Source organism: Parasteatoda tepidariorum, chromosome 4 (assembly GCF_982258835.1).
Source record: "Parasteatoda tepidariorum strain Cologne lab strain chromosome 4, Ptep-v5.0, whole genome shotgun sequence".
In the NCBI taxonomy this organism is placed as follows: domain Eukaryota; kingdom Metazoa; phylum Arthropoda; class Arachnida; order Araneae; family Theridiidae; genus Parasteatoda; species Parasteatoda tepidariorum.
In genome coordinates, this window is record NC_141758.1 from 63968915 (window position 1) to 63986630 (window position 17716).

The 17716-nt window shown below is 26.5% G+C and overlaps 2 protein-coding genes across 2 annotated transcripts; one reads left to right on the forward strand and one right to left on the reverse strand.

Annotated features, from left to right (window-relative positions):
* Positions 1 to 586: 586 nt before the first annotated feature.
* LOC107438628 (uncharacterized protein C16orf52 homolog A) lies at positions 587 to 5134 on the forward strand. The gene has a single exon (XM_016050958.5). It carries the CDS (start codon positions 768 to 770, stop codon positions 1269 to 1271), a length of 504 nt encoding a protein of 167 aa, XP_015906444.1. The 5' UTR covers positions 587 to 767; the 3' UTR covers positions 1272 to 5134.
* Positions 5135 to 6972: 1838 nt separating this feature from the next.
* Positions 6973 to 17674, reverse strand: Vps28 (vacuolar protein sorting 28). The gene is made up of 8 exons (XM_016050964.5): positions 17376 to 17674; positions 13776 to 13836; positions 13558 to 13647; positions 12363 to 12468; positions 11887 to 11988; positions 9030 to 9083; positions 8405 to 8496; positions 6973 to 7373 (listed from the first exon to the last, which is right to left on the reverse strand). The coding sequence occupies exons 1-8, from the start codon at positions 17386 to 17388 to the stop codon at positions 7253 to 7255; spliced, it is 639 nt and encodes a 212-aa protein (XP_015906450.1). The 5' UTR covers positions 17389 to 17674; the 3' UTR covers positions 6973 to 7252.
* Positions 17675 to 17716: the final 42 nt, after the last annotated feature.

The following is a 17716-nucleotide window of genomic DNA, read 5'->3' on the forward strand; positions in this document are numbered from 1 at the left end:
TGTCTTAACGGTCAGTCCACTGCGGGACTTTTTAAGAGAGAGAGCGAGAGAGAAACTAACCTACTTCCCTGTCCCAGGGCTGAAAGCCCATATATATCGAGACGGAAAAGAGTAAAAACTGGTAACTAATAAATTTCTTTTTTTAGTTTTTATTTTCGAGAATAATAAAAATCTATTACTACCAATTGTTTTTAACGGATGCAATTTTTATATTGAATTGCTTCATCGAAGTGAAAAATTTCGTTACAGTGAATTGTTATTGTTGAGAATAGATTAACTCCTCCCGAATATTATCTAATATTGAAATAGTTCTTCTACCAGTATTTTCTCTTTTCCGTCCCTCTTTCAGGCCTGCCTTGTCCTATGACTCGCCATGATGAAAGTATGCGCAGTATTGCCATGGATAAAGAGTTCTGCTCTACGCCATCTGCAGCCAGTTTCAATCGCCAATAGGTAGACAGTTCTGATTTACTTCATCTGTAAAAATAATCAAGCTGGAATCCACAGATATTCGAGGTCATTATTTATTCCAAGCGAGCTTAAAGCTGAAACTATTTAAAGCAAGCATGTTCTGATATTTGAACCCCATCTACTTCCATCTTTATTTATTTATATTTATCATATACATCAGGGACTAATCTACCTTTATATCTATGTATACATAGAGCATATAGCAGTAGGGAATATAATATTTTTTAGATTCATCATACATAAGTTCTGCATATCCATTCATTCTTCTTATTCGTAATGTCAAATTAAGTATTTCAATGGACCGCTTAACTGTTATATCTTGTGCGTTATTTCTTTCTGCTAACCTCTTTGCTGTCATTAGCTTGATTTTACCAGACTGGATTGTTTCTGATGTTGGTGGTAATACTAGACTAGGTCTTTTAAGAAATTGTATGACTATCTATGGTCGTGACCAAGTATGCTTTACTCCTAGTTTGAGATCTGAGTGGACATTAGCGTTGGCCTGTATAGTCTTAGGGTGCTTCGCTGTGTTTATTACAGTACTGTTACTCATTTCTTCCCATTGGCATGACCAAGGAGTACCTTATGCAAGATGGATTGGGTTTTGTGCAATGGGCTTGTTTTGCGCTGCTGCCGTAATTTTCCCTGTTGGATTTACAATGGAAGAAATCGGAGGTGAAGCGTATCAACTTCCAAGTAGTCATCAAGTTGGTTTATCCTACATATTTTTTGTTTTAGCTCTTTGGATTACAGTAATTTCGGAATTGTTTGCTGGCAAAGTGTGCATGCCTCATTTTTAAAACAATATAGTGATTTTTGGATTAGTTTGGCTGAAACATTGCAGCTGGTTGAAATTATTCAAAAGATAAATTATTTCAGTGACTTTGAAAGAACTTGTGTGAAGATTTCCATTTAGGATAATGTGTTATAATGTTTGTTTGATTTTGATTAGAGCTAAAACCTGAAAAACATTGAAAAAATCACAACACAGAAAAAACTCAGAATGATAACTTTGCAGCTTGCTCAAGACAAGCCACTGTGTACATACATATTGCAATTAGTGAACAATCCTGTTGTATTACCTTGGTATTACTGTTAGCTCAATTAGAATGATACAGAAATATTCTTTAACCAGAATCACTGAAAAAATTTACAAGACATGGGATTTAAAAGAATGTCCAAGACAGAATTCAGCTGAAATAAACTTTAAAACTATATAATGGTCTCAAAAAATAAGAACAGAATGCTTAAAGGTTAGCTAAGCTCATAAATAATGAATAGATTTGTTACAAGTCTACAACTCTATTTTGTGAGGCTCTTATTTTAAAATGTTGTATAAAGATGAAAATTATGTAGAAAAGTTTTACTGTTAAGTAGAGTTATATTTATATATTTGCCCAAAAATAACTAATTAATATTAAATGCAATATTTTTGTTAAACATTTTAGTTATAATGGACCTTTAAAATAAGTGTCTAAGTTATTGTAGCAAGATCGGCAGTGAGAAAAATGTTGTAAGTTGTAACAGATCAGATATTATCAAGAGTGTTTTTCAATGAATTAGTATTTTTTTAAATCAAGTTAAAAAAAAACTGATCTATATTTAACATTAGAAAAGAAAAATTTTAAGTGAAAGCATATCTGTCCTGTAATTTCTAATTTTCTATAATAAATAGATTAAAATTTGTTTTCACGTTTAACAATCTATTATGGTAATTTTTTTTCAAAGAAAAAAGAATTATTTCTAGTAATTTGTAGTTAGAATAAAAAAGCATCCTTTATTTTATTCCCAGTTTCAAAATAAAACCTTTTACTGTTATTAAACTTAATGGTAAATGAAAATAAAAACTGAAATTATTCATTCTTTTGCTTGCTGCTATTTTTATTACAAATTTTCATTGAAAATATAGAAATTTGTATTAAAATAGACAATTAAACTTGAAGAGAAAAAATTTTCAAAATGTGTTTGAATGGAGAAATAAATTATGTATCTTATTAATATTTTTTTCTACGGCTAGTACTGAACTTTTGTTCTTCACCTTGGAAGATGCCGGAACTGTTGCTCATTTAACATTACCCAGTGGGCACGTGTGAACCAAAGTCATGGGGCAAGAAGCATTACCCACACCACACTGCCACGGATAACGTTCATAGGGTGGGTCACCTTTACACAGACACAACAGACCCTGTGGCAGAATTTTTTCGCTCTTTCTGTGACATACCTCTCTAATACTAGTATCTTACTGCAAGATACTTAAAAATAACAAATATACATGTTACTAAGTAACAGAAGCGTTAACTTCAAAAAATAAATAAATGAAAAAATTAGATAAAGTAAAAAAAAAAAATTTTAATTTAATAGGTAATTTTTTTTGTTCTAATATTATAGGCGATATTCTCACATTTTGTACGAAGATTATACACTAGTTATTTCCTTTTCCGCATTTAGTAATTCAGCATCACATTAAAAAAATATAAAAAATCGTTAAATCTGTAGCAATAACTATCAACAAAAAAAAAGATCGACGGCGAAATCATGCGAATTTGACCCTTCCAAAGAGGTTACTAAATGCGTGTTTTCATTTCGAGATTCAGTTGTTGTAATAAATAATATTGTATTAAAAATATTGGATTTTAAAAGCTATGTGTAAATCAGTAGTAATAACTGCATGAAAGAATATAATGAAAATTTTTACAAAGAAAACCAAATTTTTTACTTCATTATTCTTTATTTTCTATTACAGTGTAACGTCCCATATCCGGACGTCCCTTTTCCGGAAGGGTCAATTTCCCGGACACTTTTTAACAATCAAAATAAACAAACATTTCTTCATCTTCCCCACTCTCTTAAAAAAAAAAAAAAAAAAGTATTTTGACAGGTTTTTTCCTTTCTTAGCTTCTAGTGATCTATGCATTAAACCCATAAATCAACAGAAAAGAGAACAGAAGATCTACTAAGAACGCTCCTCCTCTGGAATGCAGGAAAGGGGGGGGGGAGATTTGTTTTCAAAAGAGCACAATTGAGTCCCCTCCCCCCTTCTTTCCTGTGCAGCTGGCTAGTAAAAGAGGCATTTCCTGGAACCTTTTTGATAAAGTGTTAGGGAAAGAAGTACTGTGAAAAAGGGTAAACACAGCAAACGTTAAAGTGGAGGGGGAATCCCCTTTAGTCACACAAGAAAAAATAAAGAGAACCCAATCAGCATGCCACGCCTTTATGCTTGATTGATAGCCAATGACAGGAGAGAAAATAAGAACTTGTCACTTCCCCCCCCCCCCCTTCAACTTGAATGACAAGTAAGAAGGAAATGAATTTTGCTTCTTCACCTACCCACCTTAATGAATGACGGGAATTTCCCCTTCTTGCTTGAAACGTTCTAGTTCAAAATGGCGGAGAGAGCAATTAATATTTTCATAACTGTAAATTTTTTTAGTTTCCTATATTTATTTTTATAATAGCAATAATTATTTTTTTTTAAATATTTTGTTTTTGATTGATTAGATATCATTCTAATACAAAAACATTATTGCCCGAAAAATAATGTTTTTTAATTTCTGCTTCTTAGATTCAGATCATTTTAATCTCTGTTTACCTTGGGGGTCTATTATACGGAAAAATCGATTATCCGGACTTCGGAAAGTCCCGCCGATTCCGGATACGCGACTTTCCACTGTATTCTCGAATAAAAATAGAAAAATCATATGCATTTTTTTTTTGCACAAGAAAGGTATCTTTTGAATATAATTCTGATGAAAAGATAAAATCTTTCGAAAATTTCTGTAGGAAAGAAAAGCTAAATTTTCTACTTCCCGAAAGAAAAAACTTTCTGCGACCACGTCGCCACGGAAACAACAGAGAGAGAGAGAAACGTCCATGCCAGAGTGGGATACGAACCAGCAGTCAGGCACCTGGCCGACTTATTAATACTAAATGTAATATAAAATAGAGAATGTTTTACTTACAAAATTACATTTATGGAAAATTAATGTAATGTTACATGCCTTAACATGAAAAAGGAAATTGAATGTTAATATAATTTTTAAAATAAATAAATATTGGGGCTAATGTCAATTTGGTGGAAAGTAGAATAATTAGTTTTCATTAAACATATTTTTCATGCTTTTTTCATTATTTTGTATTAATTTAGGTGAAAATAAGTTAAAAAATATTATGATTAGCATTTTAATAATTGAAATACTGATTTCTTTATCTGTGTTAAAGATGAAATCTTCCCATCAATAATTTTATTGAAATCCCCATTAATAATTATCAATTATTTCATCAATAATTCTACGATTAATTTGTAGTTTTTTAGTCCTACCAATTCATCAATAGTTACTCATCATTGAAATTTCTTTGATTTATAAAATATATCATAAATTTTTAAAAATAAAATTTCGAACTACTTTTTTTTGTATTTTATATTTTTGTACAAATAAAAAATTCTAATGATCTAACAGGATTTTTTTTAGTAACTATTAGACTGTTTTTTTATAATTAAAAATTACCAAAATATATTTTTTCTTGTTATTAGAGCATCAGAAAAAAATAATATAAAAGGGGTACTGGTGTCCCACCTGCATGAATAAAATGACTTAGTAAGCTGTTATGAAATCTATGTGGTACATTAATTGCATGCAACATGTGTGTACAACATCCTAATAATTATATAGTAAAAACTGTTCCTTATTTTTTCCTATATTCTCTTTTAACCTAACATAGTATAAGTCTATTTTTCAGATTTTATAAAGAATGAATTATTTTGTTACATTATTAATATTTCTATGATTATGACATTTAATAATTTTTAATAAGTGTCATTTCAGAATTGATTTCTATAAAATTAAATTATATTGCAGAAGTCAAAGTTGTCCCGATATCCCTGATAAAAAAAACAGAACATTTTGTTCTGATTTTCAGTTTCTTTCCCGTGATTTATCACTATTTTGTGTGTTTGGAGCTTCCTGTTTCCAACCAATATAAATTTAGATTTTAAAAGTTTGCTTTGAAAAATCAAAATATTTGGATTTTTTAAAACATCTTTCAATTTTAACTAACAATGCTAGTAATAATTTCAAAATTCAGTAGTTTGAACATAGGAACCACCAAATTATAAACCTAATTTAGACATGTAGTCTTACCCAAGATTCAGCATTTGAAACTTTATTTCATTTTAAGGAAAAAGAATCTCAATTAACAATTTTAAATTATTAAATTTTCATGGTGATAAATTCAAGGGTCTCTATTACTTTCAGCAAACATATTAACAAATCTTGTTGGGTGTAGTTTTTTTGTTTCACAACTATCCATTTTCGTCTTTCATCTCATTTTAAAAATTATTCTAATAAAAATTGTAGTAATCATTAACTTTTTTAGTTATGAATGATTATCCACCAAATTACCTTTGTAGAATAAAGAACTGTATACACTGTATTTTAATTTCGAGACTGTTACTTTAAAATTATGTGATAAAGAAAGTCTTAAAATCAATTCAAAAAATTTATTAAGTATTAGCATAGAAAATTATTTCTAATTTATCCTTTTCTTTTTTAGCAACAATGCTATAAAATTTTGTTGTATGTTTACTGATATTAAATTATTGTGAGTTGCTCAATTAATAAAATTATACTAGAAACTTAAATCTTTTCTGTTCTGAAGAAGGTAGCTTTAAACCAAAGAAATTATATTTTATTATAATTTTTAGGCTGAAATTTGCCTTAGTTATTTTTAAATAAAATCAACGTTATTTATCTCTTAATGTCTCTTTTTTTTTTGTAAAATTTTGTTTGTTTGTTTTTTCTTTGGCATACTACTATACCTGCTATTGTAAAGTTGAATAATGAACTGTAAAAAAAAAAAAAAAAAACTTTAATATTACTACTCAAGACAATGTATCAGATTATTTAAACATTCTATTTGAATTAATTCTGTCATTGTATATAGCTTTTCATATTTAATAACCAAATCATGTTTTATGTAAATCAGAATATGTACCTTATATTTACTGTTATTAACAATAAACTTAATTTTAAAATTCATATGTTTTTAGCTTTTTTCATGGTGTCAAATGATGTATTTCTGCTATAAAAACAAACTGTTATATGATTTTTCGAGATAGCAACTATCAAAACTTAAGAAAAAATTTATTTTTTAACTGTAAAAGAAAATTTTTTGAATAATTCTTTTATAATATCTGGGCCAAGATAGCCTTGTTAGAAAGGCGTTGGGCCCACCCATATCCAAGTGGTCGCGAGTTCAATTTCCAACAGCAGTTGTTTTAAAAACATAAAAAACAATGAATTTAGACAGCTAAATAAAAAAAAATGCGTATAGCCAGAAATAAGCAAACTAATGCTGTTTTACATCAAAATCTACAAACTAATTTTCTTTTTCAAAATATAAGATTAGCATTTTTCTAATCCATCCAATTTTTAGTTTAATAAAGTATAAAAGTTTTACTTGGCATGTAATATTTATTAATGATACAATCAACATCACAACATGTTGTAAAATAATAAACAAGTACAAGTTCAAATTTATTTACAATAGTAGATAAAATACACAGATGAAAAAAAAAAAAAAAACATAATTTTACAGCTTTTGGTACAATTTAGTTTCTCAGATACACAATATTTTTATTTTGTATTAAATATATCTTATTTACAAACGATAAATACATCACATTATTTTACTATTTTAATAATAATATGAGGAAAAATATTTTTTAAAAGGGAAAACGAATTATAAATAGGATTACAGACAGATTTAAAATAGAAAATTTTATTTATGACTCATGCAATAATCTGTTGAACCCACTGTATGCAGATTCTAAATCAAATATAAATTGTCTAACTTGACTTTCTGTAAGTTCATCCGATGCAGCCATTTCTGACATGGTTTGTAACCTAAAAAACAATATTTTATCATCATTAAAAAGACATAAATCTGACACAGTTAGATAATAATATTTGAGTATAAAACAACTAAATTAAGCTAAATTAATCTAACAAAATATTTTTTGCTGAACTTAATATTTTAACTAATTAACATCGTAAGAACATACTTGTTACTTCAAAAAATATTAAATGGAAAAAAAATTGCAGCACATTCTCAAGACATGTCAGACATGAATGTGGAAAAACAAAAGTGATATGAAAAATTTTTAAAAAGATGAAAAACAAAACTGCAGTAGTTGAAAGTGAAACAGAAAAGCAAATAAGATAAATGTTGTTGCTGTTGTTGTTGTTTTTTTTAATCTCTCATCCACGTCTGAGAAGTCTTAAAACTAGGTGTCTATTTTTCAGCACTTGGAACAAGTTGAATTCTATTTCCACCTTTATATTTTTTTAGCCAATGAAGTTTTTTTAAGCAAGTATAACTTACCGCTTAATTTTCTTGGGATTATTTATTAAATCTTAAATATATGTATGGTATAGTCATTGTTGGAAAAATAAACTTTCTGGATCCAAATAAAAAAAAAAGATTTAAATTTGTAACACATATAAATTAAATTAAAGCAGTATGAGAATGCATAAAAGCATATAACTATTTCAGGTGACATTGCACTTTCTCACATTGTTTTTGTGGGAATAAGAAACATTATCCTTTCCTCTCGATATGAAAAGAACTAAAAAAGCAAAAGTTTTGTTGGGGATATACATTACATGATTGTCAAGGACTCAGAAGAGGCAAAACTAATTTTCAATGAAGACCAAAAATAAGAATAGAAAAGGAATGGAAATATTAAAAAGTAATAGTAATTTTTAAACTTCAGAAGATAAAAAACTATTTATAATTTAAGTGGTTAAATATATACATTTGAGATAATATCACATTATGATATTTAAATCGAACCACTTCATCAAAAAAATCTATTAAAATAAATTTCAAAACATCGATCTAATAATCCAAAAAAACTGGTGAATTATAAAATTACCATTCATAGACTTTTCTTTTTCCTTCAAAATCAGCAGGTACCAAAGTAAGTCGGCACATTGTATCATACAGCTCTCGAAGATCTGGTTGTAGCTAAAAATCAAATAAATTTAACTTAAAAAACTTTTTTAATAAAAATTTTCTCAGCATCAATGTTTAGAATATTATCAAAGAAACTCATTTTAAGTAAAATAAACAAAACTGAAACAAGATTTTAACAAAACTAAAATAAAAACTTTTCTAAATCGTATATTTAAAACATATAAACTTCCACTAAATATATATTAACTTCTTTACGAAATACAATCAATAAAATCTCAGAAACAAAAAAAAAACTATTTTTAATCATATAACTAAATATTATTTCACAGATTAAAAAAAAATCAGCTTATGTGCTGAAAAACATTTAAAAAAAGATCTATGTGCAATAGTAAAAAAAAACTCTATACATTTTTTGTCAACACATTCTTTGCATACACATTTTTACCTTTGTATAAAAAAAATTAGAAAACCTTTTTTTCATTAGCTTGTCGAAAACATTTTTAATTGGAAAACTTTATAAAAGATTTTATAAAGAGCAATAAGAAATAATTAGAATTAATAAAACAGTTTGAAATTATACATACTTCATCCATTGACTTCAGCTCTAATCTTAACTTGTCAAGTATGGTAATGAATAGCTGAAAGAAAGAATAAAATTTGATGAATAGTCAAACTAAGAAGAGTATTTTAATAAAATAATTTATGCTCACATAAAGAAACACAGTGCAATTCCAGATCAGAGGGACAATTAGAAATTATTACTTATATCTCTTTTTGTTTTTTTAAATTTGAATAAAATTGTTTGTGTATTCACATTTGGTACTAAGATATTTCAAGTATGGATGTATATTTACAATATACATTTGAGAAATATATTAATCACTCGCATGTGTCATATGCAAGAAAAAGTTGTAAAATGGCTCAACTCAAAGTTGTTGCCATGCACATTTAAATATAGTTTTTTTTTCTTCTTTTTAAAAAAAAAACACACTTACAGAAAATTTTTAAAAATAAAACAGTAAATGATAATGAAATTTTATTTAAATAAAATTAAATGAGTTAAAATAAAAACATTGAATCAGTATCTTAAGAAACTCATTGAGATATCGTTTTATAATTTTAAACAAACCAAGAAAAAAAACGGCATCATCAATCTCTAAAAACCATATAGAAAAATTTTTAATACAAACTTATTACCTAACATAAATTAAAGTTAGATTTAAAAAAATGCACTTAATAACCAAGACTCATTAGTAGTTTTATTTTTAGAATTGTTTTTTTTTTTCTTAACAAATTTACATGGTTTTTCAAACTTAGGACAAATTTGTTAAGATAATTATAATATAACTCGTAAGCTTTGCACTTACACTCTAACCTTTGTCACCCACAAAAGATTGCTATGCAACCACCAATACCAATTTAGACCTTTATGAAATGTGCTCTAGCATTTAAAAACATAAATAATTTCTGAAATATCAATAGAACGGAATTAAAATGTTAAAAAAAAAAATCTCAACTACACATTTAAAATTTCCTTGAAAACACAAGTATATGTTTCAGAACTTAGAGTCGTCAAACTACTTAACTCTTGAAAGGCTAAAATATATTTTACCAAGTACTATTTCTCCATGCCAAAAATACAATAGTTTACTGAAAGTGAAAACATATTAGTACTCCTTCAGGTTAATATTCTTTAGTGAAACTAAAATTTTTTTGTTAATTATTTTTTCAGGAATTGGAGAAATCACTGCAAGGCTGCCAAATACAAAACTCCTGAAAAACCAACATAGACTGGTCCATATATTTCAACAGATATCACAATACTATTTTCAATAAATGTCAAAAATACAATTGCTTAGTGAAAGTATATTAATAACATTTGAGATTGTAATTTTTTAATGAAACTAAAATATTACAAAAATGTTCAAATCAGATGCTTAACTAGATCAGTGTTCCAATCTCATTCAATCCAATTTCCATTTTCACTACTCCAATCATATCCCAATAAAAACCTATTCCCATTGATCATTGATGAATTTCCATTGCACAGGTAAGGAATATCAATTAGATATTTCTATTAGAGAAATATTAATATTTTTTAAATGTAGTTCAGAACACAAATTGAATATATTTTTGCATTTGTATAAGTGAGCCTTTTTATAAATAAATTTTTCCATAATTATGTAAGTAAATTAGAAAAGAATTAAAAAAATATGGTTCATGATTGTTTATCAAACAACTGTCATAAATGCAACTAGAGAAAGTTCTTTTGATATACATACAGTTCAAATATTTATATAGACACAGTTTAACAATTCTCAGCAAATTAAAGTTTAGAAAATCTATATCCATGAATACTATCATATGTCAAGGAAAACAAATGAAAAACCAGATCCTTGAACATTGGGTCATTCTGGCATAGTTGCCTTTTTTGAGTTACTAAATTCTTTTTAATATATGTCTTGTTTAAGTCCAGCTCTTTTTTGTCAACTCATAAGTATTTCATCAGTATCATAACAATATACACATGAATGTTTTATGTAATACTAAATAATGACCTGCATCAAGGGTTAATTTTACTAAGCAAATACAATTGGTCAGATTATATTTAATGAGTTAATTTATAAAGCATGTGAAGAAAAAAATATTAAAGAATAAATATTAAACAAAATTTTAGAATCTATATTTTTTTAAATATTTTTTTTAAATATATTCTTATTTGTTGAAAGAGTAATGCCTTTTAACAACAAGAAGCATTATGAACAATATCCAGAACATCTGATATCAATAATTAAGATAGATAAAAATACTAATAAATACACAAAAACTTGAGAGGAAAAAAAATATTTTGCCATTCAGTAAATATATTTTCTAATATACTTTAACCAGCGTTTAAGAACATAACTCTCAATTTCCTTACAAAAAATTTTATTATAAACTTATTTTCTACAATAACAATAATAATAACAACAATAATAATCAGAACCAAAAACTTCTGATCAGTACTTAAAGCTTACTATATTTTAAATTATAAAAAAATATGTCTGCTTGGCAATATGCTTTAAAATTTGAAAACTTAGATAAATCACAAAATAAAATAAAGAATTTTGCATATTTTTTTTCATTCTGAGAGTTAGATGTTTCCTATTTTAAAAAGTGAATTGATTGAAAAAAAATAATAATTCAATGAAAAATTTCCCTAAAATAAGCAATATTTAACATCAACTCTCGGTTTTGAAGTACAAAAAATATTATTACATAAATAAATGAAATATTTGCAAAACATAATTTTTAATGGAAAGAGAATCAGCAAGAATAATGAGAAATCAAATCCAATTCAGGAACATAAGCAGTTGTATGATTATAAAAAATAAATCCTTATAAACAATATTTAGAAATCAATAATACTACTATGCTGCAATACATAAATTTAATACTTACAGAAACAATATCGGCAATGCATTTGCTAGTGTTTCCTTTGTCATCCTTAATGGTAATGGGCCTATCTTCCTTTATACGCTGAATAGCAGCAGGACAATCCAACTAAAATATTCAATATTTGAAACACATTAAATATACTATGAAGAAATAAATCAAGATTGATAATAAAAATAATGGTAAGTACGAAATTTAGAAAAAATACTATCACTGGTGCAAGCAGTTGCAACAACAACAAGTGAGTTTATCATGGAGAAACTTTCGATGCTATTATATTGAACGGGCAATGGAATACTCATACTCTTTTAAAAGAAAATAAATTTTAGTGTCACTTAGAGCCCTTTTTTTTTTTTTTTTAAACTGTAGTCTTTAAATATTGAGATGATATTCTTCATAAAATTTTATGTAAATACACTTCGAACATGAAATTTAAATTGAAGAAATGAATTGAAATCTGATTTAAATAAAGTGAGACTTACTCTAAACTTTTTCATAAATACTTCAACGTTAGGAAATTCTTCTCCCTGAACTTGCTTAAATGCAGCTTTGTATTGAACCAAAAGTTTTGAACAAGCAGCAGTATACCTAAAAAAAATTTTATATATATATTAAAAAGAATATTTATAACAACTAACTGGAATGAAAAAAGTCACATACTTGCACCCCTACTTAGGAATTCTTACGATGTTTGTCACGAATATAAGAATTTTATTATAAATTGTAGTTTGATTATTGTTCACATGATCAATTCATGATCATGATGTACATTATAAATAAGTTATTCAGAAACAAACCATACTAACTTAACAATTAGAAGGAAAAAAAATAAGTAAAATTTATCACCATGCAAAAATTTTTACCAGCTTCAATGTGAAGTAATTCTGGTTTAAATTTTCATCAGGTCAAATAAATTAAAATTTGTAAAGAATTTGAATGAAATGTTTATTTTAATTGGGGATTAGAAACCTAAACCAATATATCTAAAAGTAAGAAACAAATTGGCATTGTATAAGTCATCAAGCCACACAAAAAACTAAAATATTTAATGGTTTTGAGAACATTTATAATTATGGCAATATTCAGTCCAAAAAATATACTGAATAATTGATTGCATACATAACTACAAAAAATGAATTTCATATAGACTTTTAAATATTTCTTGTTAGGTCTAAATTGAATAAGTATTTTTAAAAGAAGATTAGTAAAATGTTGTAAAATATTAATAAAAAAAAATTTTTTTTTTCAGAAATTTTACTAATTTTTTTAACAGAATTGCCACCATAATATTTAGTCTAATTCAAAATCATAAAAATAAATTTGTGTACCACATGATATGCCCCACAATTAATCAACACTATAGAACAAAATCAAGCTTGAGATTTTTAACATATAATTTGGAATATTTTTGGACTTTCAACTAACTTTGATTTTTTTTTTTCATTAACCCTTTTTTAATGTATAATTTGTAACATTACCAAACAGGAATATCAGAAAAAGAAAATTCAATCAATCAAGTATTTTATATTATAAAGTTTAACATTACACCATAACATACAAAATAAAGTTAAATTTTCTACAAAATTTATTTTTGATAGCATCCAAAGTTTGTTATAAACATTTTGAATTCCAGATTAAAAAAGAAATTGTTTTAACTAATTGAATGAATTTACTTACTCTTTTGGTGTTACACAATCTTTAATGTATGCTTTTTCCAAACATTGTAAAGTGTTAATGACGGAATACAAATCTGCCATATTGTCATACCTAAGAAGAAAATTGACACATATATATACGCTTCTAAAAAAAATAAACATTGAAATTAAATATTTTTTATAATTGAAAGGTTCTACTGAAAAGGATTTTGGTAATTGTAACAAAGTTGAGGAGCTTACTTTTCTCTTTCTCTAGCAGTTCGATATAACTTTACTTCTTCATAGAGCTCAGCTCGATTTTCTAAAAATTATAAAAAGATAAAATGAATGCTAAAAATCTAGTTGCTTAACTTGATATAGTTAGATTTGCCTTTTTCCAATCAAACATATCTGTTTATTAAGAAAAATAATTTACAAAGCAATTATCTTCCAATTGAGTTGCTATGTTTTATTACATCAAGAATTTTTATTGATTAATTCCATGAACATAAATATGTAACAATTCCCAGGCAGGGTATCTGCTACATTTTAGATTTTCAAATTCATTACTTTCCATGACTAGTTCCAAGAATTTTTCATGACTTAATGAAGTTACTAATTTCTCCAACAAAGCACAACAATAAATTTAAAAAAGGATTATAATAACATTAATTGAAATGATAGGTATAAACAAAACTGTTATACTCGGCATCTTCATTTTTTTAGATATCAAATTTGAAAAACAGAGTAAAGAAAGAGATGAAGCAATAAAAAAGCTGAAAAAATACAATATAATTACTGGCTTGCTTCAGCTAGAATTTTAAATTGATCAAATAAAAATAATAAATAACAAAAATTCTTAAATCACAGAAGTTTAAAAGGTAATTCGCTCGAGAAATTAAGTTTTTTCTATCATTTTTTGAAAGAACACCATAATTTTTAAGGAACATTATAAAAACATTTTATATTTTAATAAAACATGACTGCAAGTGGTGATTTTGTCAGAAATTCAGATACTTGGAACACCATGAAATTGGGAGGGGGGGTTCCATTTTAAAAATGTGATTTTTTGATGTACTAAATTCCATGATATTTTTGACTTTCCATGATTTTTTTAAAAAATAGTTAAAATCATGACATTTCATGACAAATTTTGTTCAACATCGAAATCCATGACTTTCCAGGTGCGTGGATACCCTGCCTAAGGTATGAACTACCAGAAAAAAAAAGCACACAATAAAAAATTATATTTCAAATTTAAACCTTCAGTCAACTTGAAGCTAAGGCAAAAGTTTAATGTAACGAGCAACATATTACTCAGGGTTTTCATCACAGAAAAAAAAAAAAAAAAATGGGAGAAAATTTCTCACCCTATACGAAAAACAGCATGAGATTTCTCACGCTTAAGTGAAATTTATAAAAATTCCTACAGAACATGCTTTAAAGAAATTTATTTCCTTATTTATCATACAATAACAAACACTTTTAATACCTTCTGTTTTTTAATGCATTAGATTTTTTTATCACATCACATACTTTTTCATCAGGTTGTTGTTACTTATTTTATTTATCTAATTTGAAATAAAAATTATTCAAGCATACTTAGTAACAACTACTTAAGTGAGGATCCTTTGACCTTGATCTGCATTAATTAAAGTATCAATTAATAAGAATAACATAACTAAACCTTTTTTTTCTCAATAGTTAGTTAGCTCGGCAAAAGAAAATTTAAGAAAAATTTTAGACTATTTTATCGATTTCATGGTTATTTTTTTCATTCTCTTGTTGCGAAAGGGTTTCCTCTCTCAGAAACAAATATATCTTTTTCTAAATGCAATTGTAGTAATTATTGTTTTACGCAAATTGTTTTTAATATGCGTCATATTATCTCAGTTCATTTTACATGGAAATGTAAGACAGAAAAAAATTTATAACTTCGAGTTACAAAATTTCACATATAAAAATAAATGGTCAATTAAACTTAATATATTAAATAAAAATAATAAATATAAACCAGAAATGCTACACATATTTGTATTTTTTATTTTAAATGCATAATTTATATGCAGTTTTACATCAAAATATTTACTTTTTAAAATAACATATTTAATCGTTAGGGATGAGTCCACCAGATATTTAATCAGCTGTTAGTAATTTTTCAGTTTCAATAATGCTGATTATCTTATTTACAACTTTCAAAAGGTTTCTTTTGGCAAAGTTTTTAGAGCATGCAAAGAATACTATTTATTTCTTCATTTTCACCCATTTTTTTTATACTTAACTGCCTCAATTTTTTTCATTAGGCGCTGAATTATGTTTGTATTTGCTTCATTTTGTTCATCTCTATCAGCATTTTTTTTTTTTTTTTGCTCCCCTTTTTGGAGTGGAAGATGCTTTCTAAAGTATTTATCCACCTTACAGTCATGCATAAAATAATGAATTTAAACATGTTAGGATCTCAATCTCAATTGTTCTAAAAAGGGTGCCCTGGATATTCTGGTTCTAACAATACTGGAGACTGACAAAAACCAGATAAGAGGAATAAAAGTTGAAAAGAAAAAATAGTGATAATATTCTAAAATTTTTCCAAAAATGCGGTTTAGAGGGAGTGCAAATTTCTCCAGTAAACAATTTTGTAATGCAATAAAAGAAAACAATACAAGAGTTTCTCACGCTTTTATATCATAGTGAAAACACTGTTCACTAGAAATTTACTAAAGCAACACATTTCCATGTCCCCATCAAAATGTTAATATTAAAGGTACAAATAATTTATATTTTATCAGATTTCAGGATTTGCAAACTAACAGTTTTCAGACAAATTCTAGTAAAGTTCTTCCAGATCTAGTAAAGATGTGAAGAAAAAACCAGATTATCTTAAAAATTTTGTTTAAATGCTTCATTATGTTATAATTGTATTTTAGTATGTGTAAGGTATTTTATGGATGAAAGATCTGAATATTAACAATAACAAGATTCTGAAAACTGAAAGAAACTTTTAAAACTTATACTGTTTTAACTGTATTTATACTGTGCTATCAACTGGTTCATATTTTACTGATCCATAAAATTTCCATAAACATCCTCTTCTCCAGATTAGCTAATCCATAGTTCCACATTACGAAGACAATTTAAAATTAGTATCAAGTCATAAATTCAGCGAAAATAGCAGTGTTACAAATGATGATGATACAAACAATACAAGAAAATGATGGTAAATGAAAATGATGGTAAATGAAAATGATGATAAATGCAATGTGTTTTACCCGAAAAATAATATAACACAACAGAGACAATTAGGCTGTTTAGAGCATATTTTTCTATTGCACAGAAATAATAAAAAATATATAAATTGAGTACTATGTTTTTATTTAGTATACATGTATGAACTTTTAAGATTTATTCCTGCTTTTCACGAGCATTGGGTAATGAGCAAATATTGCCCATTGCACTCCTTGTAAATAACTTTGACTGTATATGGTTTTCCTCACATTTTTATTAAACAACACTGAATAATTCAAATTTCTTAAAACTAAATTTACTATAGAATTATCCAAATGGATTTAAACATCAGTCAATTTTTTCTTTCATATTAATTTTTAAAAAAATAATAGTAATTGAATAAAGAAAACACAAGTAATTCTTTAAGAACTCGAGTAATCAAAATTCTCACTCTTGAATATTAATAATACCCGAACTTTAGAAATAGTATGGACTATAACCCCTCACAAAAAGAAAAGGTGACAATAAAAACAAAATAGTGCAATAAGTTTTGAAACAGAAGATAAAATATAAAGATTTTATGTAAAGCTAATATCAATGGCGAATAATTAATTACATAGTAAATATAATTTGTCAAACCTTGCTGATTCATTTTGAGAATTCAAATTTATTATAAACCAAACAAAGAGTTGTTAAAATTCTTTTGTTGGTTCGCTTTTAAAATTCGAGTTTCACCTAGATTAGTAATCTGTTTATTTTTATTTGTGTCTCATTTGGCGAATATTGTTTAAGTTTGATGTTATACAGCTTCGCACTGCACCGAGAAGTTAGTTCGCAAATAGCCTATCTTATCTATAGATTTGTTCTGAAGAATGAATACTTAAAAGTTAAAAAGTTCAGTGTCACTTCAAGCTTATATTTTTAGAACAAACATAAGGAAAAATTACAATTCAATAATCGATTACGAACTGTTTTCGATA